The following is a 25851-nucleotide window of genomic DNA, read 5'->3' on the forward strand; positions in this document are numbered from 1 at the left end:
AACCTGGGAATTGCTAAGTAAGGCGCTCGGGACCTCACGACGGGAGAACACGCGGCAGACAGGCGTCTCGGTGCAGTCGTTTTATCAGATGTGTTTGTTCTGTTCAGAAACACAAAACCTTTTATTTTGTTTTTGGTGCCTTTTTAGTGTAAAGAGCGTCGTGAAGTGGATTTATAACACCAAGAAGTAAACTAACTGGCAGCTGAAATAACTCGAGGAGCTGATCCGTAGACTTGCAGTTTTATATAGTGCCTTTCATAGAGAATACAATCCCAGAGTTCTTAGTGTATTCAGTGCAAATGTCATATTTCTCTAGTAGGGATACAGGGACGTGAAATGAGTCACTCATGGCGACACGTGGAGTGAACAAAGTGTGACCTGTGGCTTTATATAGCGCCTTTCTTGGTGAACGCCACCCCAAAGTTTTAGTGTGTTCAGTGCAGATGTTTTCAGATTTCTACAATAGGGATACGGGAACGTGAAATGAGTCACTCATGGCGACACGTGGAATCAATAAAGTGTGACTTGTGGCTTTATATAGCGCCTTTCTTGATGAACGCCACCCCAAAGTCCTTTGCATGTTCGATGTTTTCTTGTTTATGAGAGGGGAAGTAACTCAATTATGACTTCACACTGACTCAGTGAAATGAAGTGAACCTGCCACTTCGTGGGCTTATATAGTGCCTTTTACTGTGAACAAAATCCCAAGAATCTTTACCATAACATGAAATGATTTACTCGCCTGGTGAAGTTCAGCCTGTGATTTTGAGTTTATATAGCGCCTTTTCATGATTGTTTGATGTACTCCTGACAGCCGGCAGACTTTGTGATTCATTTAGAGACACCCGAAGAGTCCAATTAACCTGGTGAGTCAGTAGAGAGGACGGAGTGTGTGACGTGTGGTTTTTATATAGCGTCTTTCAATGCCAATTCAAAGCACAAGATGTGGTGAGTTGTATTTTTTATTAAGTGAGAACAAGCAGCTGAAATGGCTTTTAGTCTGGGGAGGGAACTGAACCCGCGCTTTGAGATTTAAGTTGGTGTTCCGTCGCGAATGCCATCCCAAGGTGCTTTGCTGCACGACATAACAAACTCAATTTGGAGGGGCAGTGGTTATAATGCAGGAGGCGGCCATGGTTACGATGCCAATGTATGACTGGGCACATTTGGGGCCAGTCCAGAGTGAGCAGTTAATGTGACACACAAATGTTTGTGAATGACAGAGTAAAACGAGAGTGTGTGAACAAAACCCACATGGACACTGGGAGAACATGCAGGCTCCACACAGACCAGACCATGACTGGGTATGGGGTACTGAGGCAGTGGCACTGCCCACTGTGCCATCCTGATACTCTATGCATTAGGAAGGCAGAGAGATGAAAGGACAAGTGAGTTAGAAGGGGAAACTGAAGCTGGAGTGGTGGCTTCGAGGCTAAGGATCTGCGCTGATATCTGGGAGGCTGCCAGTTCAAATTCCAGTGACTGCTGGGCCCTTAGCAGGGGCGCTGTACAATGGCTGACCCTGCGCTCTGACCCCAAGGGCTATGCGGAAACAAACAAATTGCTAACACAAGTAATTATATTTAACAAAATAAATATAAAAAAATGGTGGTGTTATATAGCGCCTTTCCTAGTAAACATCACACCAAGGCACTTTACAAGTTCTGTATGGCAGCCTTCAAGTTTACTGTTCCAACCCACGGGAGGTGACGTGAGTCACTGGGGGCTGCACGCAGCACCATGGGTGGCACCTGAAGCGCCTCCCGAGACCTCATTAAAAGGCTGGCAGGCCCAGGAGTCTTTGGCATATTCTTTAGGTGGTCCGGCGAGTGGCATTCCTCACCTTCAGCCTCTCTCGGGGACGCCCGCCCTGGTCTTAGTGTGGCGTTGGTGAGTGCTAAGCTGCTGGGCTGTTTTATACAATATGTGGTGGCACAGATGTCACCCAGGGAGGCTGGGTGGGGGCCGCTCTGTTGCTCCTCTCTCTGCTCAGCGCTCTTCCAATAGTTAATAATTAGCACCACAACAGCTTATCCTGGCTGTGTGTGTTTGAGGGGGTGCTTTTTAAATCCACATAGCAGATCAAATCCCACCGCTGGCTCCCAGCATTGCCACCCCTGCCACCTGGGCTTTGATTGTGGTTTGACGATACAAAAAAAAACAAAAAACAAGCTGCCCTGCAATTTCTAAAACGCCTTCAGTCGATGAGCGTCAAGACGTCACCGCGTGAAATAAGACGGAGTGTGTGGTGGGACAGCAGCCCTTAGGGCATCGGCCAGTTGAGCACCTCTTGGGGTGGCAGTCGCCATAAGGAGATTTTATAAGATGATAAATTGGTACTGCGTTAGGTGACAGACAGAATGATGGGAGAGGAGGGGCACCATATAGTATGAAGGCAGATAGGAAAAGTGCTATATGGTAAAAAAAAAAAAAGAGCAATGGACGCTTAATACTGTATATAATAGACAAATAAAAAGACACCACTGTACATATGACATAGATAACCTCGACAATACATCGAAAAGATAGATAGAAAAGTGGGCGGCATGCTGGGGCAGTGGTAGCGCTGCTGCCTTGGAATGAGGTGATTTGGGGGTCACCTCCCGGGTCCTCCCTGTGTGGAGTTTGCATGTTCTCCCTGTGTCCATGGGGGACCCCCAAACCCCCCCCCCACAATCCAAAGACACACAGGTCAGGTGGATTGGCGCTGCTAAACTGACCCATTTGTCTGTGAATTGTGCTTAGTAAACACTCGAGGCAGATCAATGCCCAACACTGGCACCCATCTGGGATTTTTTTCTGCCTGCGTCTGTGCCACCCTGCCCTGGATAAGCTGGTTGAGTAAATGAGAGGATGGACAGACAGAAAAGTCATTGTATAACCGATAGGAAAGGCACTATAAACTAGAAAATAGTTGGAAAAGGTTACAATAATAATAACCCATCCATTATCCAACACGCTATATCCTAACTACAGGGTCAGGTCACGGGAGTCTGCTGGAGCAAATCCCATCCAACGCAGGGCGCAAGGCAGAGTGGTGGCTCTGAGGCTCGGGATCTGCACTGGCAATCGGAAGGTTGCCGGTTCAAATCCCGTAAATGCTAAAAGGGGCTCTGCTCTGTTGGGCCCTTGAGCGAGGCCCTTAACCTGCAATTGCTGAGCGCTTTGAGTAGTGAGAAAAGCGCTATAGAATTGCAAAGAATTATTATTATTATTAAACAAAGCCCGGGCAGGGTGCCAGCCCACCGCAGGTCACACACACACCCACCAGGGACAATTTAGGATCGCCAGTGCACCGAAACCTGCATGTCTTTGGACTGTGGGAGGACCCGGGAAGCAAACCCGGGTCACCTAACTGCGAGGCAGCAACGCTACCCACTGCGCCACCCATAATAATCCATCCATCCATTATCCAACCCGCTGAATCCGAGCACAGGGTCACAGGGGTCTGCTGGAGCCAATCCCAGCCAACACAGGGCACAAGGCAGGAACCAATCCTGGGCAGGGTGCCAACCCACCGCAGGACACACACAAACACACCCACACACCAAGCACACACTAGAGCCAATTTAGAATCACCAATCCACCTAACCTGCATGTCTTTGGACTGTGGGAGGAAAACGGAGCGCCCGGAGGAAACCCACGCAGACACGGGGAGAACATGCAAACTCCACGCAGGGAGGACCAGGGAAGCGAACCCAGGTCTCCCAACTGCGAGGCAGCAGCGCTACCCACTGCGCCACCGTGCCGCCCACCCATAATAGTAATACATTTTATTTATATAGCGCCTCTCCTGTGCTCAAGGCACTTATATGTAATAAATGGATAGGAAAGGCACTATATGAACTTTAAAAAATGAATTTAGTAATGTAATGCCTATTTAAGGATTCTTCTATTTCTATTACTTGTTTACTATGTAAGTTTGTATTTTTTAAATATTATTTGATTTATTATTTGTAGTGTTACTGTAGTGACAAGTCAAGTAAAATGACACCTTTTATTGGCTAACTAAAAAGCAGCTTGCCAGAAGAAGGGGCCTGAGTTGCCTCGAAAGCGTACATATTGTAATCTTTTTTGTTAGCCAATAAAAGGTGACATTTTACTTGACTTGTCACTACATTCATAATGGCTAACACGGTACAACACCCTAATATTGTAGTGTTATTTAATTACTCATCCTTTGTAATTGTATTTTTCCTTAACTTATTGTAAAGCAACTTGAGCTGCTTATCTTGTATTAAAATGTGCCATAGAAATCAGTGCTGATGTTATACTGTACATATATGATAACGATGGTCAGGAAGGTCATTGCATAATATATGGGAAAGACTCTGCATAATAAATAAAGAGACCAACGAGAGAGGTTAATAAATAATAGATGGATAGAAGACGCACTGCATATACATAGATAGACAAGGAGGGCGCTGTATATTAGAAAGGCAGATAGGAAAGTCAGTGCATAATAGATGGGAAAGGCAATGTGTAATACAGTAGAAAAAGATGAAAAGAGTTAATAAATGCTAGATGGACAGAAAAGGCAAAGTGCGGCATATTAGAAAGGTAGATAGGAACGTCATTGTTTAATGTATAGGGGAGGTGTTACAGAATAAACAGACAGGAAAGGCACTTTATAATAGAAACAGATGAAATGTTAGTATGTAACAGTTGGATAGGAAATGTATTATATGATAGGTAAATGTAGATATGAAAGGCACTATATATTTAAAGATAGAAAAGTTATTGCATCATAGATAAGAAAGGCAATATAAAATAGAAAAATCGATGAGAACTGTGTATCAATAATAGAAGAAAGACACCGCGTAACACATACATGGCTTAGAGTGGCACTATATAATAGAAACAGATAGGAAGCACCTTGTATACACAATAGGTGTACAGTATGGCAAGCCAAATTAACATTTAGAGATATCTCAAAATGAATTTCAGATATCTTAAAATGTAATTTACTTTTTAAGATATCTGAAACTCGCTTTGAGATATCTTAAAATACTTTCCTTTACATTTTAAGATATCTGCAATGCATTTCAAGATATCTCAAATACAGTTTCAGATATCTCAAAATAATTGTGTCTGTATTTCAACATATCTCAAATGAACTTTCAGATATCTTAAATTGACCTTTCATGCATTTCAAGATATCTCAAAATCATTTCCTGTAAAACTGCCTATTATTTCAATGGGACTTCTTGTTTATTATAAGATATCTTAAAATGTATTTGAGATAGCTTGAAATGAGCAGGAAGTGATGTTGAGATATCTGGAAATGTATTTGAGATATCTTAAATTGTATTGTAGATATCTGATAGTGCTATTGAGATATCTTGAAATAATTGTGTGTCCTTTTAAAGATATCTTAAAATGCATTTTAGATATCTTGAAATACAATTTTAGATATCTTGAAATACATTGTTAGATATTTGAAATAGAGCAGAGACCCATTTTAAGATATCATGAAATTAATTTTAGATATCTAAAAATGTATTTCAGATATCTGAAACAACAATGAATTTCAAGATATCTTAAATGCTTTTTAAGATATCTAAATTATATTTCGAGATATCTTAAAATAACTTCCTGCACATTTCGAGATATCTTAAAATAGGCAGGAAGTTCCATTGAAAGTATAAGAAATTTTAGTGATTTTAAGATATCTGAAAATGTATTTGAGATATCTCAAAATGCACATGAACCTATTTCAAGATATCTCAAATTGCATTTCAGATATCTGAAAATGTACAGCATATCACTTCAAGATATCTTGAAATCTGTTTGAGATATCATACAATTCTTTTTAGATATCTTAAAATAGATGTATTTTTAGATATCTATAATTCAATTTGAGATATCTAAAATGCATTTCCAGATATCATAAAATTCATTTTGAGATATCTCTAAATGTTAATTTGGCTTGCCATAGTACAGGGTTATTATTGTCAGGTGTGCACTGAAATTCTTATCAGCATGCGCTAACTAATATACAAAATGTTCTTAGTGGATAGGAAAGGCACTATATAATAGACACATAGGTTTTAAAGGTGCTAAACACAGGTCTGACTGATGGTGTCTTTATTGAATGAATGTGTTTGAGGGTCTCTGCAGTGTTATCTCTGCCTACAAACACAAATCAAAGACAGAGACTCAAAGATGATGCGGTGCGCTCGAGTCCTAACAGCATTTATGGGTGGGCCTGGGTTTGGCACCTTGGAGCACCAGAGGGGCTCACATGCAGGCGATTTGTGTTTTAATTTAAATTCAAATGCCATTCCCCCGTATTTTAGCACATTCTTGTTTCGTATGATGCCACCGAGTGGCGATGTGCTGCATGTCAGAATTTCTGCGTCGTCCATGTGACAATACAACTAAAATAAACAAATGCTGAAATCAGTTTAATTCGGACATCATCATCAACACCATTTCTTTAAATGGCACGTTTTCGGACGTGCCTCGCTTCCTGCGCTCTTGGGTTTTGGCTCCAGCACCCCGACGACTGACCCCGTTCAGGGCTAAGTGGCTTAGTCAGTGATTGACACTTTTATAGAAAGACTGCGCCCAGAGTGCTTTTACAAGATGTCAAAGAGACGTGGCTGTGTGTGGATGTACAGCACAAGTCGCGTTCTTGGGGACACTTGTCACTATCAGACGAGATCTTCTGGAGATTTAACGTTTTTTGGGAGGTGCTCAGCTTGAAAGGCGCTATACTGGTATTAAAGGGGCGGATTGCTGCGTTGCGATGGTCTTTCAGGAGGACGATGACTATGAAAGGGGCCATAAGAATTAAGACTTTTTTATATACAGGAGGTTTAACATCTCTTAGGTTTCACCAAAAAAAAGTGCAGTAGATGAGAGAGTGATCTGTGTGAAAGATGCTATATCGAAGTAGATTGTGAACAGCACATTTCATTTTTGGACAGGAGGACATCACAGCTTTTTTTAGTTGGTACCTGATGAAGGGAGAAAGGCGCAATATAAAATGGCCTGTGCAATGTGAAGCCCCTCACGCCATCCTTCCTCAACGTGCTTGTAATTCGCTCCACCCGTCTTAAGCGATGGGCGCTGTCACTGAACGCTCCTCCGTGTAGGATCTCCGACTAAACGGCGCTATCCTGTTGGTGTTTCTCGGTCTTGCCTCAGTGCTTCCTAAATTCTCCGCCCACGGCATTCTTTTACCCTTTTAAACTCAATTTTTGGTGCACTCTATAGAGGAAAATGGATGTGTGGGCTCAGCCACATCAGTGCGTCAGTTGTTATTTTATACTCCATCTTTCAAGGCAAAAAACAATTCCCTAGTCAGTGCATAGCACGAAGAATGACACATTAATCTGTGTTTATTTTATATAGCGCCTTTCAGTCTGAGGTGTGATCCGTAAATAGATTATCTTTTATCAAGCACCCCCCTTTAATATACCCTTACACGTATTCCTCCTATACGTTCTTAAAACGCGACAGCAGCTGGCAGTGTAGGACGGAGGGGGTGCCCTGCTATGGCGCTCGTCCGCAGTTGGTTCCTGATTTGGTTTCTTCTATCCGCTCAACCCGTCATTGAGGATGTCATGTTTTTATAGCACCCAAGTCCAGTCTGAGGTCCTGTCCCGTGAATATCACCAACACACACCGATCAATCGAGGGGCTTGTCGTTTTACGTGTTTTTCCAAGTCACTGCGACGCGTATTTTGTGTTAATTGCCGATTCTAAAAACAGATGATGGCTGGTTGTAAAGAGATGGACTGGGTGAGGTCAGCGGGGGCCCCGAGATTTTTGAAGGAATTTCAGGACCCCCTTGCTAATCCCCTCAGAATTATCCATATATGCTATCCCCCCCACCCCGTAACTGGCTCAGTGTGCCCGAGAGTTTGGTTTTGGTGTACATGTCTTAATGAAACCCCAATGAGCCCACTTCCGAACACCGATCTCTTCTTGTTTGGTTCAGCCTTATGCGCTGACGGCACTAGACCACCCGCCTTCTATCACTGGTGGGCTCGTAAAGATCCAAATAAAACACGCGGGCGGTCGGCTGCGTGAGCGGCATTGTTCTCACTGTTACTGATGTCTCTGTCCACATGCCAAGTGCGTCATTTCTTCTGTGATTTCTCTCAAGTGACAGACGCCCGGCCGAGGGGACCTCATCTTCCCGCAGTGCAGTCGCTTCTCTCAGTTCGCTTCCTCGTCAAGTTCACACAAGAATCGCTCATGATCCCGCCGGACCCAAATATGTGAAGGGCGAATAAATGAGAGCGAAAGGGGGGCGGGGTGCTCCTTATAAACAGCCCGTGCGCGCGCTGGTGGACACTGGGCCGCAACGCGATTGCCAATTAGCGTGACCGCGCGCGCGTGTGCGGCGTTGTGGTCTGCGCGCACCTGTCTGTCGTGGCACAGCAGATTGCGTGCGTAGAAGTGTGTGGGATGGCAGCATTGTGTGTGTGTCTTCTGTATGTGACCACTTTACGTGTGGAGGTGTACTCGAACAGCTCGTGCAGCTTTTTGTATTGGTGGCCTGAGTGCATTTGTGTGTTAAGACTTTAATGTGTGTTTGTGTACGGACGAGAAAAGGGAATTGTTTGTCTGTCTGTGAGAAAGTAGTAAACAATATGTGTGGGGGGCCATGTGGGGTCTGCATGTGAGCTACAGTTTGGTTGTATTTCAAGGATTATGTGTCCCACTTTGTATAGTAGACTGTGTGTAATGGCTGGTGTTACACGTGTGTGTGTGTTTCTAGAAGGAGACGGGTGTGCACTGTTGTGTGTCTATGTACTGTAAGACTGGGTGTGTTATATAATATACTGTACATTTGGCTGACACTTTTATCCAAGGTGACTTACAACATCCATCCATCCATTTTCCAACCCGCTGAATCTGAACACAGGGTCACGGGGGTCTGCTGGAGCCAGTCCCAGCCAACACAGGGCACAAGGCAGGAACCAATCCCGGGCAGGGTGCCAACCCACCACAGGACACACACAAACACACACACACACACCAAGGCCAATATTTTAGAATCGCCAATCCACCTAACCTGCATGTCTTTGGACTGTGGGAAGAAACCGGAGCGCCCGGAGGAAACCCACGCAGACACGGGGAGAACATGCAAACTCCACGCAGGGAGGACCCGGGAAGCGAACCCAGGTCCCCTAACTGCGAGGCAGCAGAGCTACCACTGCGCCACCGTGCCGCCCTCTTACAACATTTATGATACAATTTGTTTAATTATTTTTTGGTTTTTCCATTTGGAGCACAGGAAGGTCAGGTGACTTGCTCAGGGTCACACAGTGTCAGTAGTGGGATTTGAACCCACAACCTCAGGGTTTGAAGTCCAAAGCCTTAACCACTTCACCACACTGCCTATATATTTATAAACACTATATATTTATGTCTCCACCTTAATAAAAGGGTAAGTGTCTGCCTGTGTGTACATCTGGTTACTATGTCTGGTTACTTGGAGTCTTTGTAACAAATGGCGCATCACAAACATTAACACCTCTTTTGTGACTCCCCTGCCAAATGGCATATACCAGAGATAAATGCATTGAATTTATCATTCCAACAGATGGTGCATCACAAACATTAGCACTGCTCTTATAAATCCCCTGCCATATGGCATATACCAGAGATAAATGCATTGAATTTGTCATTCCAACAGACGGTGCATCACAAACATTAGCACTGCTCTTATGAATCCCATGTCAAAAGGCATATAACAGAGGTAAATCCACTGCATGGTCCACTGCAAATGTTGACAATGAGATCTGCATTGAGTACATTTCAACCCATCTTAGATGGGTAGCACAGCTAGTATATATATAATGTTTCAGTGACCAGAACATTCTCAAATAACTTCTAACTACATTAAAATAACAGGGTGGAATGCAGCTGGGATCCGAGCACCAGGACCACAGCAACAGGCAGCAGGCACATTAAAGACAATTGAAAATGCAAATGTATTTCTTATCCACAGGGCCGGCACCAACATTAAGGCGAATTAGGCATTGGCACACTAATAAGCTTGGCCTAGGGTTCAAAATAACCCAGCACTGGCACTGCCTATCTATATGCAACAACCAAATAGGCAGAAGCTCACCTGAATTTTGCATGGGGAAGGTGACTGTTTTGATTTTTTTTTTTTTTTTTGGTCAGGAAGTCATGTGGATAAATTTAATGCCGGGCATAAATGTCCATCCATCCATCCATCCATATTCTAAACCTGTGTATCCAGAGAAGCTGGAGCCTATTCCAGCAGACATCAGGTGCAAGGCAGGAACAATCCCTGCACAGGGTGCCAGCTGACTTGTAACTGAATTTTCCCTGAAATATGCTAAATAAAACTAAAAGATTGCACGACTTTTAAAGACACTTTGAGACTAGGGGGGTTATTTTGAAAGGTGCTGAGTAAAGCGAAGATGGCTTGATTTGAAAAGATCTTTTAAGGTGGCACTCATTTAAAGAGTGTCCGAATGTACAATGCTCTTTGTCACAAGGCTCACTTTGAAAGGCACTACATGAATTCAAAACTTTTTGCGTTGAGGTGGTGCTACAGGATATAAAGATTCATTGCTTTGTGAAATTCATGGTGACCACACTCAACAATGAACTTTACAGAGCACTACATACATTTAAGTTTGCCTTGTGATAGTGTTGTACGAAGACCCATTGCTTTGTACAGTTTCTTTGTTATAGCAGAAAATTTGAAAGGAGCTATATACGTACATTTACAAAAATGATTGTTTAGTAAAGTTTGCTGTGATGGCACTCACATATGTTATAAGGCACCACCATCTCATAATATAATATCATTTATAATATAATGCGGGCGGCACGGTGGCGCAGTGGGTAGCGCTGCTGCCTCGCAGTTGGGAGACCTGGGGACCCGGGTTCGCTTCCCGGGTCCTCCCTGCGTGGAGTTTGCATGTTCTCCCCGTGTCTGCGTGGGTTTCCTCCGGGCGCTCCGGTTTCCTCCCACAGTCCAAAGACATGCAGGTTAGGTGGATTGGCGATTCTAAATTGGCCCTAGTGTGTGCTTGGTGTGTGGGTGTGTTTGTGTGTGTCCTGCGGTGGGTTGGCACCCTGCCCGGGATTGGTTCCCTGCCTTGTGCCCTGTGTTGGCTGGGATTGGCTCCAGCAGACCCCCGTGACCCTGTGTTTGGATTCGGCGGGTTGGAGAATGGATGGATGGATAATATAATGCAGGGACAGCACTGCTGCCTCGCAATAAGGAGACAAGGGTTCACCTCCCGGGTTCTCCCTGCATGAGTTTTCTGTGGGTGGTCTGGTTTTCTCCCACAGTCCAAGGACACACAGGTTTGGTAGACTGGCAGTGCCAAATTAACCCTTGTGTGTGTGTTGTTCTTGCGATGGACTGGCATCCTCTCCAGGGATTCTTCCTTCATTGCGCCCTATGCTTGCAGGGATAGGTTCACCCCAAACCGACCCTGCTTAGAATTAAGCAGGCTTACAAAATGGTAAATTATAATATAGTGTGACATGGCGTTGTGTCTTTGGTTGAAGGTTCAAACTGCCATTACTGACCCTGAGCAAGTCACCTCACCTGCCTGAGTGACTTGTTTTTCTCGTCATACACATTTCATTGTATGTTAACCTATATATGACAAATAAACCTAAACCTTTGCTCCAACATGAAAAACCAAAGAAACAGAACCCATTGTATCTCACATGTTGTAGATCCTCTTGGATAAAGGCGTTCGCCAAATAATTAGGAATGATACACGCATCGACTCCTTGGTGTCGCCGGTTTGCTGTTGTCCTTTATGCGGTTGTCTGGGTTTGCTGGTGCGGTGTGTCCTGTTGTACGGGTGTTTGTGCGGTGTGTGACCGGTTTGCGTGTCTTTGCGTCGTCGGCTCTTCCTTCAGGTTTGGTTTGATTGGTATTTTTAAATAGCGGGATGGGTGGATATGCAGTTACTGTTTGTTGTTGTGTGTTTTAGGATGGTATGCGTCCTGCGTGTGTATATTTGCCGTTTTTTTTCCTGTGCCTTTGCATAGTGTGCGTGGTGTGTGTCTGTGTGCGTGCGAGGGCTCTAAGGGAGTACACGCCCACATGTCCGTGTGGCGGCTGCTGCCACTGCTGCTCTCCTAACTGCTCCCTCCCTCCTGTGTTTTGTGTTTTGCAGAGCTACTCGAAGTCAGCCGCTGTCGTCGCTGTCGCTGTCGCTGTCGCCGCAGCTGTGATTTCCTCCTCAGCCAACTGAGCGGAGAGACGACCTCAGAAGAGTGAAAGTGAAGCCTTCAGGTGTGCGCGCGTGCGTGCGTGTGCGTGCGGGTCTGTGTGTGCGTGTCACGCAGCGCCGTCTGTTACCAAGGAGACCGGGAGTAACAGAGCGAGGCGCGTCAAGCTTGAGGAGCTCCAAGTACCTGCGTGAAGCGCCTGGCCCTGCGGCCCCTGTGGACCCTCAGACTGGAGGCGAGCCCCCAGCTCTCCTCCCTCCATGTGACTCGGAGGCCGCGGTGCCACTTCTTCGGCTATGGGGAAGTCCAACAGCAAACTGAAGCAGGAGGTGGTGGAGGAGCTCACCCGCAAGACCTACTGTGAGTACGAGCGCCGTGCCCAGAAATGGCATATAGCAAAAGTGCGGGTGTGGGGAGTGTCCTGGTGGGTAGCTTAGAGTTGCTAAGGTGGGCACAGGGTGGAGTGTACCATTGTGAATACTTGACAGTTGCATGCTGTGTTCATGTCTTTAATGACAACATGACAAAGCGGGCAAAAGTGCCAAGGAGAGGATGGCAGAGAGGGAGAATCTGAGAGGCTGGCATAAGTTAGAAGGGAATGAATATGGCAGTGGGACCTTGCAACGATGGCAAAAGGGTGACAAGTCAGGGAAGCACTGACTAGATGATTTGATTAGACTACACAGCAGATGTGGTGGACAAAAGTCACTCGTTAAGCTGACTGTCAAGTTCTGCTGCTGACCTTTTTGCTCATGCATGTGCTGCTGGTCCATCTGGCAACTGACCATTTGCAACCCCATCTCGCTCTGCTGCCTGTAAATAAAATACCCGATGGTGGCTCATTAATTTGTGTCCAGCTGACTGGTCAATCAGGGCTCAGTCTGGTACCTGGCACAAGTTTGCTACGGTTAGTCTGAGTCTCCTGCTGGGTCTTTGGTCCTTTCAGCCGCTGTGGACTGCATGTCCTTAGCCTAAGATATTCCATGTGGTCAGATTACTCCTGGTCACTTGTGTGCTCGTGTCTTATTTTCTTATCAGTGGGTCACTGAGGGTCTCTGGTATTGTTACTGGTGGGGTTGGCCCTGTGGGTCATTCTAGGTTAATTTTTTTTTTGCTGCCTGTATTATAAATGACTACTTTGGGGTTTTTGGTTTGGTTGGTCATTCTAGCAGGTCATTCAGTTCTGCAGGTCACTCTGAATTAGGTTTGTTTTCCAGCCAGGCAATCGTAAAAAAGAGCTACTCTGGGTGTGGCTGTCCAGTTGGCAGGTGTGTCCAGTAGATTGCTGAAAATGACATTTGATTAGCGGTCACTAAGCTGCAATGCTTCATCAGGAACTGGTGGGAGTCTGTCTGGCTTGGTGGTCATTCCTGCAGGTCACTCTTAATTATGTTTATTTAGTGGCTAGTCACTTGTGATGGTTAATTTGCACATGGCCACCCTGCTTGCTGCTCTGTCCTCCTGGTCACTGTAGATGGCATTTATTTACTGGCTGGTCAGTTGTAATAGTTACTCTAGGACAGGGGTCCCCAACTCTGGTCCTGCAGGGCCGCAGTGGCTGCAGGTTTTCATTCTAACCCTTTCCTTAATGAGTGAACTTCTTAATTGACCTGCTCTTGAAGACTCAGACCCTTTAATTGTTTCTTTTTCCTTAATTAGCAACCAAACAATAATGAGATACAAAACGAGCCAAAACAACTTGTGTCCATCACACAATATCTGAAAATAAAGAATGATGGAGGTCTCATTAATGTCGATCTGCTCAGGTCCCATAAACATTTGACCAGTGCTCTTAGAAAAGAGAAAATCATCAATGTCAGAAATGTCTGCTATTGCGCAATGAGAGCAACAACAAGCCATGGGATTGAAGATCGAGTTTAATTATAACAAGACTCAGCACCTAATGAAGCAACTGGTTGGAGTTTGAGGCCCTGACTTAGTTGATCTTCTGCTGACTCACTCACTTTACACTTCATTTCTGTTTAAGGAGAGAAATGAAGCAATTCAGAGGAACAATGAAGACATTCTGGGGAACAAATCTTAAACAAGTCAATTAAAATGAAAGGAAAAGGAGTTAATTAGCAGCAAAAACAGGTCACTAATTAAGAAAAGGGTTAGAATGAAAACCTGTAGCCACGGTGGTCCTCCAGAACCGGAGTTGGGGACTCCTGCTCTAGGACTAACTGATCAGGACCCTCCATCCTGGTTTCTCCTGCTAGCTGGTCAGTCCTGCAGGTCTCTCTCCTGTGGTCCAGAAGGTCACTCTAGACTGCATTTGTAAGGGTTATTCTAATAATGGCTGTCCACTGAGCTGCTCAGTCCTGCAGGCCACTTCAAATTCCATCTGTTTGCTGGTCAGTCATTTGTAATGGCTGTTTTGGATCAGCCTATTCTGTGTCCTTTGCTAGGTGGCCAGTCTTGTGGGTCTGAATTGTTCCGCAGTGATGGTTATTCTGGATATGGTCGTCATCCATCCTGAAGGTCACTCTTGAATACATATGCATTGGTCAGTGGCTGTCCAGATGGCCACTCAGTCCTGCAGCTCTCAGTGTCACAGTTGTGTCCTTTGCTTGCATCTCCAACACACTGGCCAGCTGCAGTGGATCTCATGGACAAAGCTCAGTCTAGTCGTTTTTTTTTTCCCCCCGTGGTTGATGTTTGGGGTTGTGATGGGGGGGCTGGTCCACTTCAGCTTGTCTGTTCAGTTGAATTTCCCAGCCTGTCAATCACTCTGTCGGACTCTCCTTGCCTGTTGACCTGAAACGGCCTCCTTCCGTTTGCAAATCAGCAGCCCGTTTCCTCTTCCATCTCCTTCCTCGTTGCCAGTCAATTTAAGATATCTGCCAGCAGCCACCCCCACCGATCTCCGAAGGAGGGTGGCAGCAGTTAAGTAGTGGATGGCGTGGGCATCATGCCAAGAACAGTGTGTGGTGCTAATGGAGTCGGCCTGTCACTCATCTACAGACCTCCAGTTGTGTATTTAGGGATGTCTTCTGCAGCTCCCCACCATGTCTTCTGTTATTCCGCTGCTCCTTCATTCCTTACATCGCTGGCTCGCTTGGTCTCACTGCCTCATTGCCGAGGATTTCAGCGGTGGTTCCTGTCCTGAGTGTGTTTACACTGCGTTGTCAGCCACTGTTTGCAGAAAGCCCTCTGGCTGTGTAAACACATCCTTATATGTGGCCCTGACTGTCATGACAAGTCGCTCTCCGTATATGGTGACCACTGCTCAGAATGCTCCACTCCACTCTTGGGTCAATGGCTTCACATGGTGGAAATGTCTACCTGAGCCTGATGGGGTAATTGATGTCGAGAAATGACAAGGCTTCCCTACCGCACTATAAGGCAGCAAGTGAACCCCAGCTTGCTGTGCGGCTCTTACTTTTGGTCTGCCCATTGCATCCTGGAAGGTTAAATACCAACCCCGTCCTATTTGCTTAGTAGCAATCGTGTCACCATTCTGCCATTGACCGACTTGAGCTGCTGTCCGTGCCAGATTACCTCCAATCAGGTGATCCTGATTGGCCCACCCTCTACCGTTTTTAACTTTTCAATCTGTGCCTGGTAGGACCTGGCAGGTTATAACTAATGAACAAATGATACAAGTTTACATCACCCCTGAACTACGTGTTTGACCCATGAAGACTACTGGCCTGAGTCCCCCCCCACCCAGTTTGATGTACCCATCTGAATACCTTCTTCTTGGGTCCACCATTTAGTCACACCCTGCTACTCCTATTAGCAGCAGATCTCCCATTCAGGTACACCCAGGTGCTCCTGCTCTCCACCAATTCAACCCTCCTGTTCATTTGTAGCCCTCCAATCAGACATACATAGCCGCTACTGCTGCTCTGATCTCCACCAATCAGACAAATTCGTGTGTTCTCTTTATACTTATCACTCTCAGGTCAACCAATCACATACACCCAGCTACTCCTGTTAACTTGAATCCCTCCAAGCTGCTGCTTCTTTTAGTATGAGATGGTCTACCTCAGGGGCAGGGCCGGATTTTCCTATAGGCTAACTAGGCTTCAGCCTAGGGCCTCAAGATCAAGAGGGACCTACATTCAAATTGTTAGCAAAATTTTATTATCTCTCATGTAATTTACAAACTTAAAAATGGAAGGTGAAAGGGCCTCATAAGTGGAATAGCCTAGGGCCTCTTTTCATATAAATCCGGCCCTACTCAGGGGTGTCGAACTCCGGGCGTGGAGGGCCGCAGTGGCTGCAGGTTTTCATTCTAACCCTTTTCCTAATCAGTGACCAGTTTTCACTGCTAATTAACTCATTTGCCCTTTGTTTTAATAGCCCTGTTTTTAAGGATTCAGTGCTCTGACTTGATTAAATCACAGACAAACAGAAATGAGATGTGAAACGAGCCAACAGATGACCAGCTAAATTGGGTCTTCAAACTCCAACCAATTTCACTCCAACCAGTTTCTTAATGAGAAGCTGATTCTTGCTGTTAATTAAACTCGTTCTTTAATTCCATGGCCTGTTGCTGCTCTCATTCTGCCACAGCAGACATTTCCAAAATTGTTGATTTTGTGTTTTTTTCTAAGAACACCGTCAAAATGTTTTGGTGATCTGAGAGATCAGTCTTACTGAGACCTTCACCTTTCTTTATTTTCAGATATTGTGGATAGCTGGTCGTGTGGGCAGCTCGTTTTGTGTCTCATTATTGTTTTGCTGCTAATTAAGGAAAAAGAAACAACAAAGGGGCTGAGTCAAGTTAATTAAAATTAAGGCAAAAGAAGTTAATTAGCAGCAAAAAACTGGTCACTAATGAAGGAGATGGTTAGAATGAAAACCTGCAGCCACTGTGGCCCTCCAGGACCGGAGTTCAACACCTGTGGTCTACCTGCTGACCCCTAAACAAATACCACTGTTGAATGTAAGCCCTCCAGATACACTCAGTGGGTGCAGCTGCCTTGAGTTCCACCAATCAGATGAGCCCATTTGATTTAATTGGTCCTGGGTCCACCAATCAGACACACCCACATACACACCTCTTAGTTCTAAATGTACCAATCAGGTGCAGCCAGCTGCTCCTTCTGACTACCAATCAGTGTCTTTTCTTAACTTTAATCCCTCAATCGGACACGCCTCACTGCTACATCAATCTGTGTCATCTCATTAACTAGGGGGCATTGCCCCCTGCTCACTTTGCTCGCCAAAGCACCAGCAACTTCACATCTCTGCCGCTCATGTATGTGGATTTCACTTTCACCAAACAACAAATCTGTTAATTCTCGCGGATACGCCTCTTCATTGGGATGAAACACTACTTCTCCCTGATGGCAACACGAATTAGACGATCTACACGTCACCGACCAAATAATATCTACATACTTCTGTCATATCACCTATGTCTATACCTTTTCTTCAATATCGCATTGAATTTTGATTCCGTGTTAGGAATTACATCGTGACAACGCAACGTATAACTGCCATGAGTGAATATCGTTTCTTTCTCTCTACACGAACTGTGTCTGACAATAGCATTCACACAAATGAGAGGTGATTGAACCGTGTGTGTGGTTGTAAATGTTTTAGATGTGGGTGGGATTTTTCTAAATCTCTTTGCATAAAGTCTTCTCTCGCAGGGTTTCACTTTCACCAAACAATCAATCAGATACGCCACTTCATTGGGAGGAAACACTACTTTTCCTTGATGGCAACACGAATCAGACAATCTACAAGTCTCCGACTTAAAGTTTAAATCCAAACAATATATTCGATCTCTTTTTGCAGTTCCTTTATTTCACCGAGTATTAATTTCCGTTTGTTTGTGCTAATGCGATCTTTCCTATCCTTTTTTTGACACTTTTTAATTTTTGTACTTTCATTATCTCTAAGCTGCTCTGCATGAGTATCGAGCCAACGTTTTTGAATTCTTTACATCGTTCTACTTTGTCATCTACTCTCTGTCTTTTATTTCCAGCCCTGTGCGTGGTTGAATCTCTTTAAGTCTCGCGGGACGTGAAAGCTGCGAGCTTTGCACATTGGAACAACTTTCCCTTGTGCCAGCACATAGTGTTCTTCCCCAGCACCACAATGTCAGTTACGTACCTTCAGTTTTTATAGTGTTTCATAACTTTTCTCTTTTGTTATAATTAATCTACTATTCATTGTTATTGCCGATAAACATATGCGTGTGGTGTCGGAATTGTCATAAAAAATTAAACTGTTATGGTGAAAGTGGGGCGGCACGTTGGCGCAGTGGTAGCGCTGCTGCCTTGCAGTTAGGAGACCCAGGTTCGCTTCCCGGGTCCTCCCTGCGTGGAGTTTGAATGTTCTCCCCGTGTCTGCGTGGGTTTCCTCCGGGCGCTCCGGTTTCCTCCCACAGTCCAAAGACATGCAGGTTAGGTGGACTGGCGATTCTAAATTGGCCCTAGTGTGTGTTTGTGTGTGTCCTGCGGTGGGTTGGCACCGTGCCCAGGATTGGTTCCCTGCCTTGTGCCCTGTGTTGGCTGGGATTGGCTCCAGCAGACCCCCGTGACCCTGTGTTCGGATTCAGCGGGTTGGAAAATGGATGGATGGATGGTGAAAGTGTTTCAAGTATTTCTTCAGTTTATGGAGTAGGAAGAACAGTGAACGATATAAGGTGTGATGCCAACAAAATGTGTCGAAAATGGAAACCGCTGACGGTCATGTTATTCTGCATTAATGTTAATGTTCTTCTGTATTGTAATGTTCTTTTTAAATTCTGTTATTATGTTTTGTTAATAGTTTGTGATGTGCTGTAGGGGAGCAGAAAGGGTGGAATGAATGCTGTGTAGTGTAAGTGAATGACTCCTGCTCTGTAAGGGGCTGTTAGGAGAGATTTGGAGATAAAGGAAGGGGCGGCGGGAGGAAGTTTTGAGTACGGAGTCCGGAGACAATAAGCAGGAGTGTATGTGATATAGAGGAAAAGAGAATATAAGTGGCAGGAGATAAACTGATTGGTAGGGAAAGCTTTCTTTTGTCATTTTAGAGGTGGGCTCCGTAACCCAGATGACGGCGTATAAGGCAGGACACCATTTGTTACGAAACCGAGACTCCAAGTTAAATGTAGGAAACTGCAGTACTGCTGAGTTGTGCTTGCTTATTACGCTGGCCATTACAATATTATATGAATTAATTAATTTCATTATAACTATATTATATTTTTTAGTATAGTTTTCTTTTGTAAATAAATAGGATGTGATGGAACCCAGGGGTGTCGGCGTACCCCAAACCCCAACACAAACACACATAGAGTCCCAGGTTCAAATAAAGGATGGTTTATTCACCAGTTCCTTCAAAAATAACAAAAGCACAGCCTATTTCTTCCCACAGTACCTCTCCTCACAATATCTCTCGCCACCGCACTGCCCTCCTCCAGTCGAGTGTTGCTCTACGTCCTCCCAGCTCTGACTCGCCTGGATAAGAAAGTGCGCTCCCTTTTATTATGGACCCGGGAGTACTTTAGGTGCCAGGGCAATCACCAGATCATAGCACTTCTGGGTCATGCGGAAGTCCCATAAATTGGGGAGTGCATCTCCTTACAGCGCCCCCTTGTGGCACCCATGGTCTCCAGCAGGGCTGTATTGCCGGACTACATCTCCCAGCATTCCATGCTGGTTCCCGAATGGGTGCCTTCATGGAGGGCTGCTGCCATTTATCATCTGGGGGGATTAGTAAGTCCCCCTTTGACCTCTTCTATTTTCGGTGGGCTGTCTGTCCATTTATTCTGGCCGTCTGGTTCCTTTCTGCCTTTGAGAAGCCTCCCGTCCAGGTAAGAAACCATCTCCTCTTCTGCCTGTAATGCTGGTCCAGCCCATGTGGCATCTACAAGGACTAATCTACTGTATATCATTTTTAATGTATTTGTTCTGTTATCCATCTTTTCTGTTATCCGTCACGGCCTCAGTCCCTACCTCAAAGTATAATTAAGGTTTTATTGTAAAATGAATCCAGCAAATATCATAGGGATTTCTCTCTATTATAATAAGAATATCTTGGGAGACGAGACGTGACTTTCAGAGAGACTTATTGGAATGAAGTCCTATGAGACTGAGACTTTTAACATGAAATTCTTCCAAATCACGCCCTACTTACAACCATTTTCAAACAAGACCACGGTCATCTAACCTCTCAGTCGTGTGAATGCTTTTGGCAGACACACACCTCCTACGCTCTCAGCTCTTATAAATTTTATCAGGACAATAATTTTATACGTTCTAGATGACACGTCAATGACTAAGCGAAGAAGAAACAGCATGGACAAACATTCGATAAAGTCATTTTATTTATTAGACAGAAAGAAACGATATTCACTCACAGGCAGTTATACGTTGCATGGTCACGATGTAAGTCCAAACACAGAATCAAAATTCAATGCAATGAAGTTTTTAAGTAAAAGTGAAAATAATGCATATGTAACAATTCCCATGAAAATAACAATCGAGTGAAGCGAGCAGGTCGTGGAGCCCCCTAGTATTATTAATAATGAAAATGATAGACTGCTTAACTTGTGTGCTAGTTGCCCGGACACCACCAGTCGGAGACCACATCTTTACAAAACGCACACGTTTATTTTCCATTAATAAGCACAATTCCACACAACACACAATGCACAAAGCAATAATCACCACTGATTCTCTCTTTCTCAGTCATTGGCCGCCTCTACTCTCCTCCTGGGAGCTTCGTCCTACTCCCACTCCCGACTCTGGCTCCCCGATTGTAAGAAGGCGGCCCCTTTTATTCCTGCCCGGATGTGCTCCAGGTGATTAATGACATCCATCCGGCAGCACTTCCTGGTGTGGCGGAAGTGCTGCCCTTTGCCCCGGAAGCACTCCGGGCGTCCCGGGCAGGTTCCTCCGCCATCTTGTCGAGTGTGGCGGAACTAACAATATCCGGGTCCCACGAGGTTTAAAGTCCCCCCAGGCGGTGGCCACGGGTCCCAATGAGTCAGAATCTTCTTTCTCCTTTCCCGTGGTCCTCTCCTGCTCAATGGCGATTGTATCCTCGTGGCCCGGAAGCTATTCCCACCACCTTCCGGTCCTTTTTGGCGTCCCGGCCAGGTAATAACCCTGGCCATCTGCGACACCTGACAACATGTAAACTGCAGGTTTCCAATAAAGTCTAGAAGTGCTGCCCATTTCATTAACATCTCCAGATTCTCAAATGACATCAGTGTTTGGCTTCAATAACCCGACAAAAGGCCGACTACATCACGGTGGGGTTACATTTAGTGGCCAGCCAGTCACTTGCCCAACTTTGCTTTGCTGGTTTAGCTGCTGATGCTTTTTGCCAGAGCAACATACAAATCACAAGCACACGTCGTATTTTTTCTGTGGCTAATCAGTGGTGGGGGGGACCAAACCAGCAATACCAAGTCTATTGGCTCAACCACTAAGCCGCACTCCCCTGCAAGCCACATGTTTCGGATGCAGCACTTTTTTTTATCATCTCTGAAGTGACTTTTAGGTGCTTACTTACCTATAAACCAGCAAATGGGATCTTGATGGCGCAGTGGTTTGTGCTGCTGACTCCGAGCCCAGACAGCCATCTGCGTGGATTCTGCATGTTAGAACATTCAGTCCAATGAGCTCATCCATCCTCTTCACATCGGATTGTCCCTATATAAATGTAATGAATTATTATTATTATTATTATTATTAAAGTATCATCAAGCCCAGATTTGAAGGTCCCTAAAGTCCTCCTCCTCACCACACTCCTTTGTCGTTTATTCCACGTATCCGTAGTTTGTTGGGTGAAGTCAAACTTTGTAGCATTTGTGCGAAATTTGCTTTTCACAAGATTCCAACCGCGTTCTTGTTGCAGAGTTTATTTTAAAGTAACAGCTGGCATGCACTGTAATCCATCCATCCATTATCCAACCCGCTATATCCTAACTAAAGGGTCACTGGGGTCCGGCCAACACAGTGCGCAAGGCAGGAAACAAACAAACCCCGGGCAGGGCACCAGCCCACCGCAGGCCATGCACTGTGATTCCTTTTGTAATTTTAAACATGTCAGTCGTGTCCCCTCTCAATCTCCGCTTGCTTCATTCCTTCAATCCCTCCTCATACTGCGCCTCTCATCTCAGAATCGGCCTAGTCGCTCACCCCTGGACTTTCTCAAGTGCTGCTGGGTCAACTTGAGGATTTCTTTGGATACTCTAGTTCTCCTTGAACATCCCAAAGACATGTCTACCTAACAACAAGGTGTGCCGAGTGGGGTCTGCTGTCCTGTCACCTTTATTTGGAATAAACAAGTCGGATTATGGATAGATGGCTGGCTGGACAACATGGCTGCTAGCAGATGAAGTGACTGACTGCAGTCTGCGTCACATGGTGAGCGTTGAAGCCTGCACCAGTGGTCTTCAGCCCGTCACCTTAAGCTGCTAGGCCAAACTGAACAACAAATGTTATTTGATGTAGCGCCTGTTGTCAGTGAAGACCCTGATGAGGTGCTTCATTTGCTTTTCACATCTCATCGACATGGCCATGTGGTGAGTCAGTGGTTGGAACTGAACCAGAAACTGGCCCTAAATAACCTGATTAGGGTCACACAGTCCATCCCCAGTGAATTTAGACTCATGTGAACTTATATATTGACAGCAGGGCCGTCTTAAGATATGGGCACAATGGACACTGGCAAGGGGCCCACGATGTTTCTGATGACTATGTGTGCTTCTGTTTTGCTATCAAAACAGCGACCCCAGTGCACTACTTTGCCCAGGGGGGCCTATGATGCTTTTAAGACAGCCCTTTTTTAGGTTGGATAGTTACATTTATATAGCGCCTTTCTAAACTGCTCAAAGCGCTTCACATAAACAGTGGAGAGCCACTTCAACCACCACTAATGTGTAGCACCCACCTGGATGATGTGATGCCAACCATTTATACGCCAGTACGCTCACCACATGTTATCTATTAGGTGGTAAAGGGGTGAGCGAGAGAGAGAGCCAATTAGAGACAGGGGATGATTAGGGGGCCAGAATGACAATTCAGCCAGGACATCGGGATACACCCTACCCTTTTCAAAAGTTGCCCAGGGATCTGTAATGACTTCAGAGAGTCAGGACCTCAAGTTTAATGTCTCATCTGAAGGACAACACCATTTTTACAGCACACAGTGTCCCTGTCACTGCACTGGGGCATTGGGATCCACACACAGACCACCGGGTAAGCACCCCCTGCTGGCTTCACCAACACCTCTTTGAGCCACAACTCCAGCTTTTCCAAGATGGTCTCCCATCCAAGTAACGGCCGGGCCCAAACCTGCTTAGCTTCAGGTGGATGGCCTGTTCTGAAATGCAGGTGGCATGGCTTCACTACACCAGTTCTGCATTTTTATAACGAGAGTACTGGCAGGTGACGTGGCTCATTCGGGGCCATAGCCGTGAATCAGCGGAGGGAAACAAACACCTAGGGGGGCAACACTGGCCACAGAGACCTGAGCACCACATACAAGCACAAAGCCTCAGGTTTATCACACAACCTGACACTCCAGTAAAGAGTGAATCTGAGACTTTTGATCTAAAACAATGTACAGACTGCAACTTACGGTTAAGTGTCTCGACAGACATGGTGCCCAATGTGTGCCCAAGTGGGTTCCATTCCTAAAAGATGCCTTCGTTTCTGGCCTGGACACTTTGTACATATTGGCTCTGGACTTCAAACTCTGAGGCTGAGGGTTCAAATCCCGCTACTGGTGCTGTGTGACCACGAGCAAGTCAGTTGACCTGCTTGAGCTCCAACTGGAAAAATAAAAGAAATGGAAGCAATTGTACCTTGAATAAAGGTGTCAGCCACATAATAATAATAATAATAAATAATAATAATTCTTTCCATTTATATAGCACTTTTCTTACTACTCAATGCACTTTACACAGTGAGTGGGGAGCCACTTCCACCACCACCAATGTGTAGCACCCACCGTGATGATGCGATGGCAGCCATTTTTGTGCCAGTCTGCTCACCACACATTAGCTCTTCGGTGGTGAAGGGGTGAGACAGTTAGCCAGAGACAAGGGGTGATTAGGGGGCCAGAATGACCAGGCTATGGTGATAAGAATTCATGTATGACTGTAAATTCATCTTTTGTGAGTGGGTTTTTATAATAAACGGGTGACCCATCCTAGGTTGGTTTCAGCATTGTGGCCACTATTAAAAGGGTGGGCTTCAACCTCCACCGCACATCTCTAATGTGTGAAAATCAGCTTTGCATAATGAGATGTATGGATGATTTGAGACCCCCAGGCAGTTTTGCTCTGCCTCAGACTGGACAGCACATTGAGGCTGCGGTGATTGAGTTTCTTTCCATGTTAACACATCCACTCCCTGGGGAGCCATGAGCTGAGATGCTAAAAGTCACTGGCGCTGAAATTCGGTGGTGGGGGTTTTTGCTTCAGATGCTTAAGCCCCTTATCGTTTTCTTTTTTTTATATATTATTAAACATTCAAGAGCAATCTCAAAACCAGCAGGGGACCATAAAAATTCGGATATCCCATGGGGGACGCCCCCTCGCTCTCAAAAAGAGTGATGACACCCCAAGGTGCTTTCCACAAAAATGCCACAAAAAGGCTAAGGATCTGCGCTGGTATCCTGAAGGTTGCCGGTTCGAATCCCCGTCACTGCCAAAAGAGATCCTACTCTGCTGGGCCCTTGAGCAAGACCCTTAACCTGTAATTGCTCCAGGGGCGCTGTACAATGGCTGACCCTGCGCTCTGACCCCAAGGGGTATGCGAAAACTAACAAATTTCTAATACGAGAAATCGTACAAGACGAAATAAAGAACAAAAAAAAAAAAAAAATGCCAGTAGAACCCCCACAACATCGCACATGTGTTAGCAAACTAGAAACAACGCTCATCAGTAAGAAGTTATGAAAAATTCAAACCACATTGCGTGGAGCAATAAGATGGGGGCTAAGACCCTGATACCATCAAATCCATGAAACTCTCCTGTTAAACAGCAGGGCAAATGAACCTAATGGCCTTCATCCCACTGAGGCCTTCTTTGTGTAGATTTTGCCCACATGCTTCACTACTGGAACAAGCGCTCAGGGTGTGGCTCATGGCCCCCTCTGTTGAACCTGTGAACCAGCTGGCCCACCCCCTCTTCAGACCCCCCCATAATGCCCATCCCAAAACACCCCTCTCCCATCCCCTTACAGAGTGGCCACTTTTATGCATCTCTTAGGCAAGGAAGACAAGTGAGACCAGATTACAGGCAGCAACCCAGCATGGCACAAGTCAGCATGTGCTGCTGTCCCCTGCTGGCACTGCACTTCCCATATCCAGTGTGCCAGTCTGCCTAATAATAATAATAATTCATTACATTTATATAGCGCTTTTCCCAGTACTCAAAGTGCTATCCACACAGGGAGGAACCGGGAAGCGTACCCACAATCTTCCACAGTCTCCTTACTGCAAAGCAGCAGCACTACCACTACGCCACCTGTGAGGATACCTGTATTGCTGAGTTCTGTGTGCCAGGCTGAATGTTGTGACCTTCACACACACACACACACACACACACACACACACACGTCATGCATCTGGCTGCTTTGTTGACAAAGGTCTTAAAATGACCCTTTAGCACCCCACCCCCTCAACCCAGCATCTCTCAGCTGATTAAGAAGTGTTTTCCACAGGGGGCTCACATCAATAAATCGATTGGA

At 45.5% G+C, this 25851-nt stretch overlaps 1 protein-coding gene across 2 annotated transcripts in view; it reads left to right on the forward strand.

Moving 5' to 3' along the window:
- The window catches only part of LOC114656918 (neuronal calcium sensor 1), a 73486-nt gene that overhangs the window by 7477 nt on the left and 40158 nt on the right, over positions 1 to 25851 (forward strand). For both annotated transcript variants that reach the window (XM_028808534.2, XM_051931962.1), the window contains exon 2: positions 12141 to 12555. In XM_028808534.2, coding sequence (XP_028664367.1) covers positions 12492 to 12555 — 64 coding nt within the window. In that variant the 5' untranslated portion in view covers positions 12141 to 12491. The remainder of the gene's footprint in view (positions 1 to 12140; positions 12556 to 25851) is intronic.

The sequence above is a fragment of the Erpetoichthys calabaricus genome, chromosome 9 (genome assembly GCF_900747795.2).
Source record: "Erpetoichthys calabaricus chromosome 9, fErpCal1.3, whole genome shotgun sequence".
Lineage (NCBI taxonomy): Eukaryota > Metazoa > Chordata > Cladistia > Polypteriformes > Polypteridae > Erpetoichthys > Erpetoichthys calabaricus.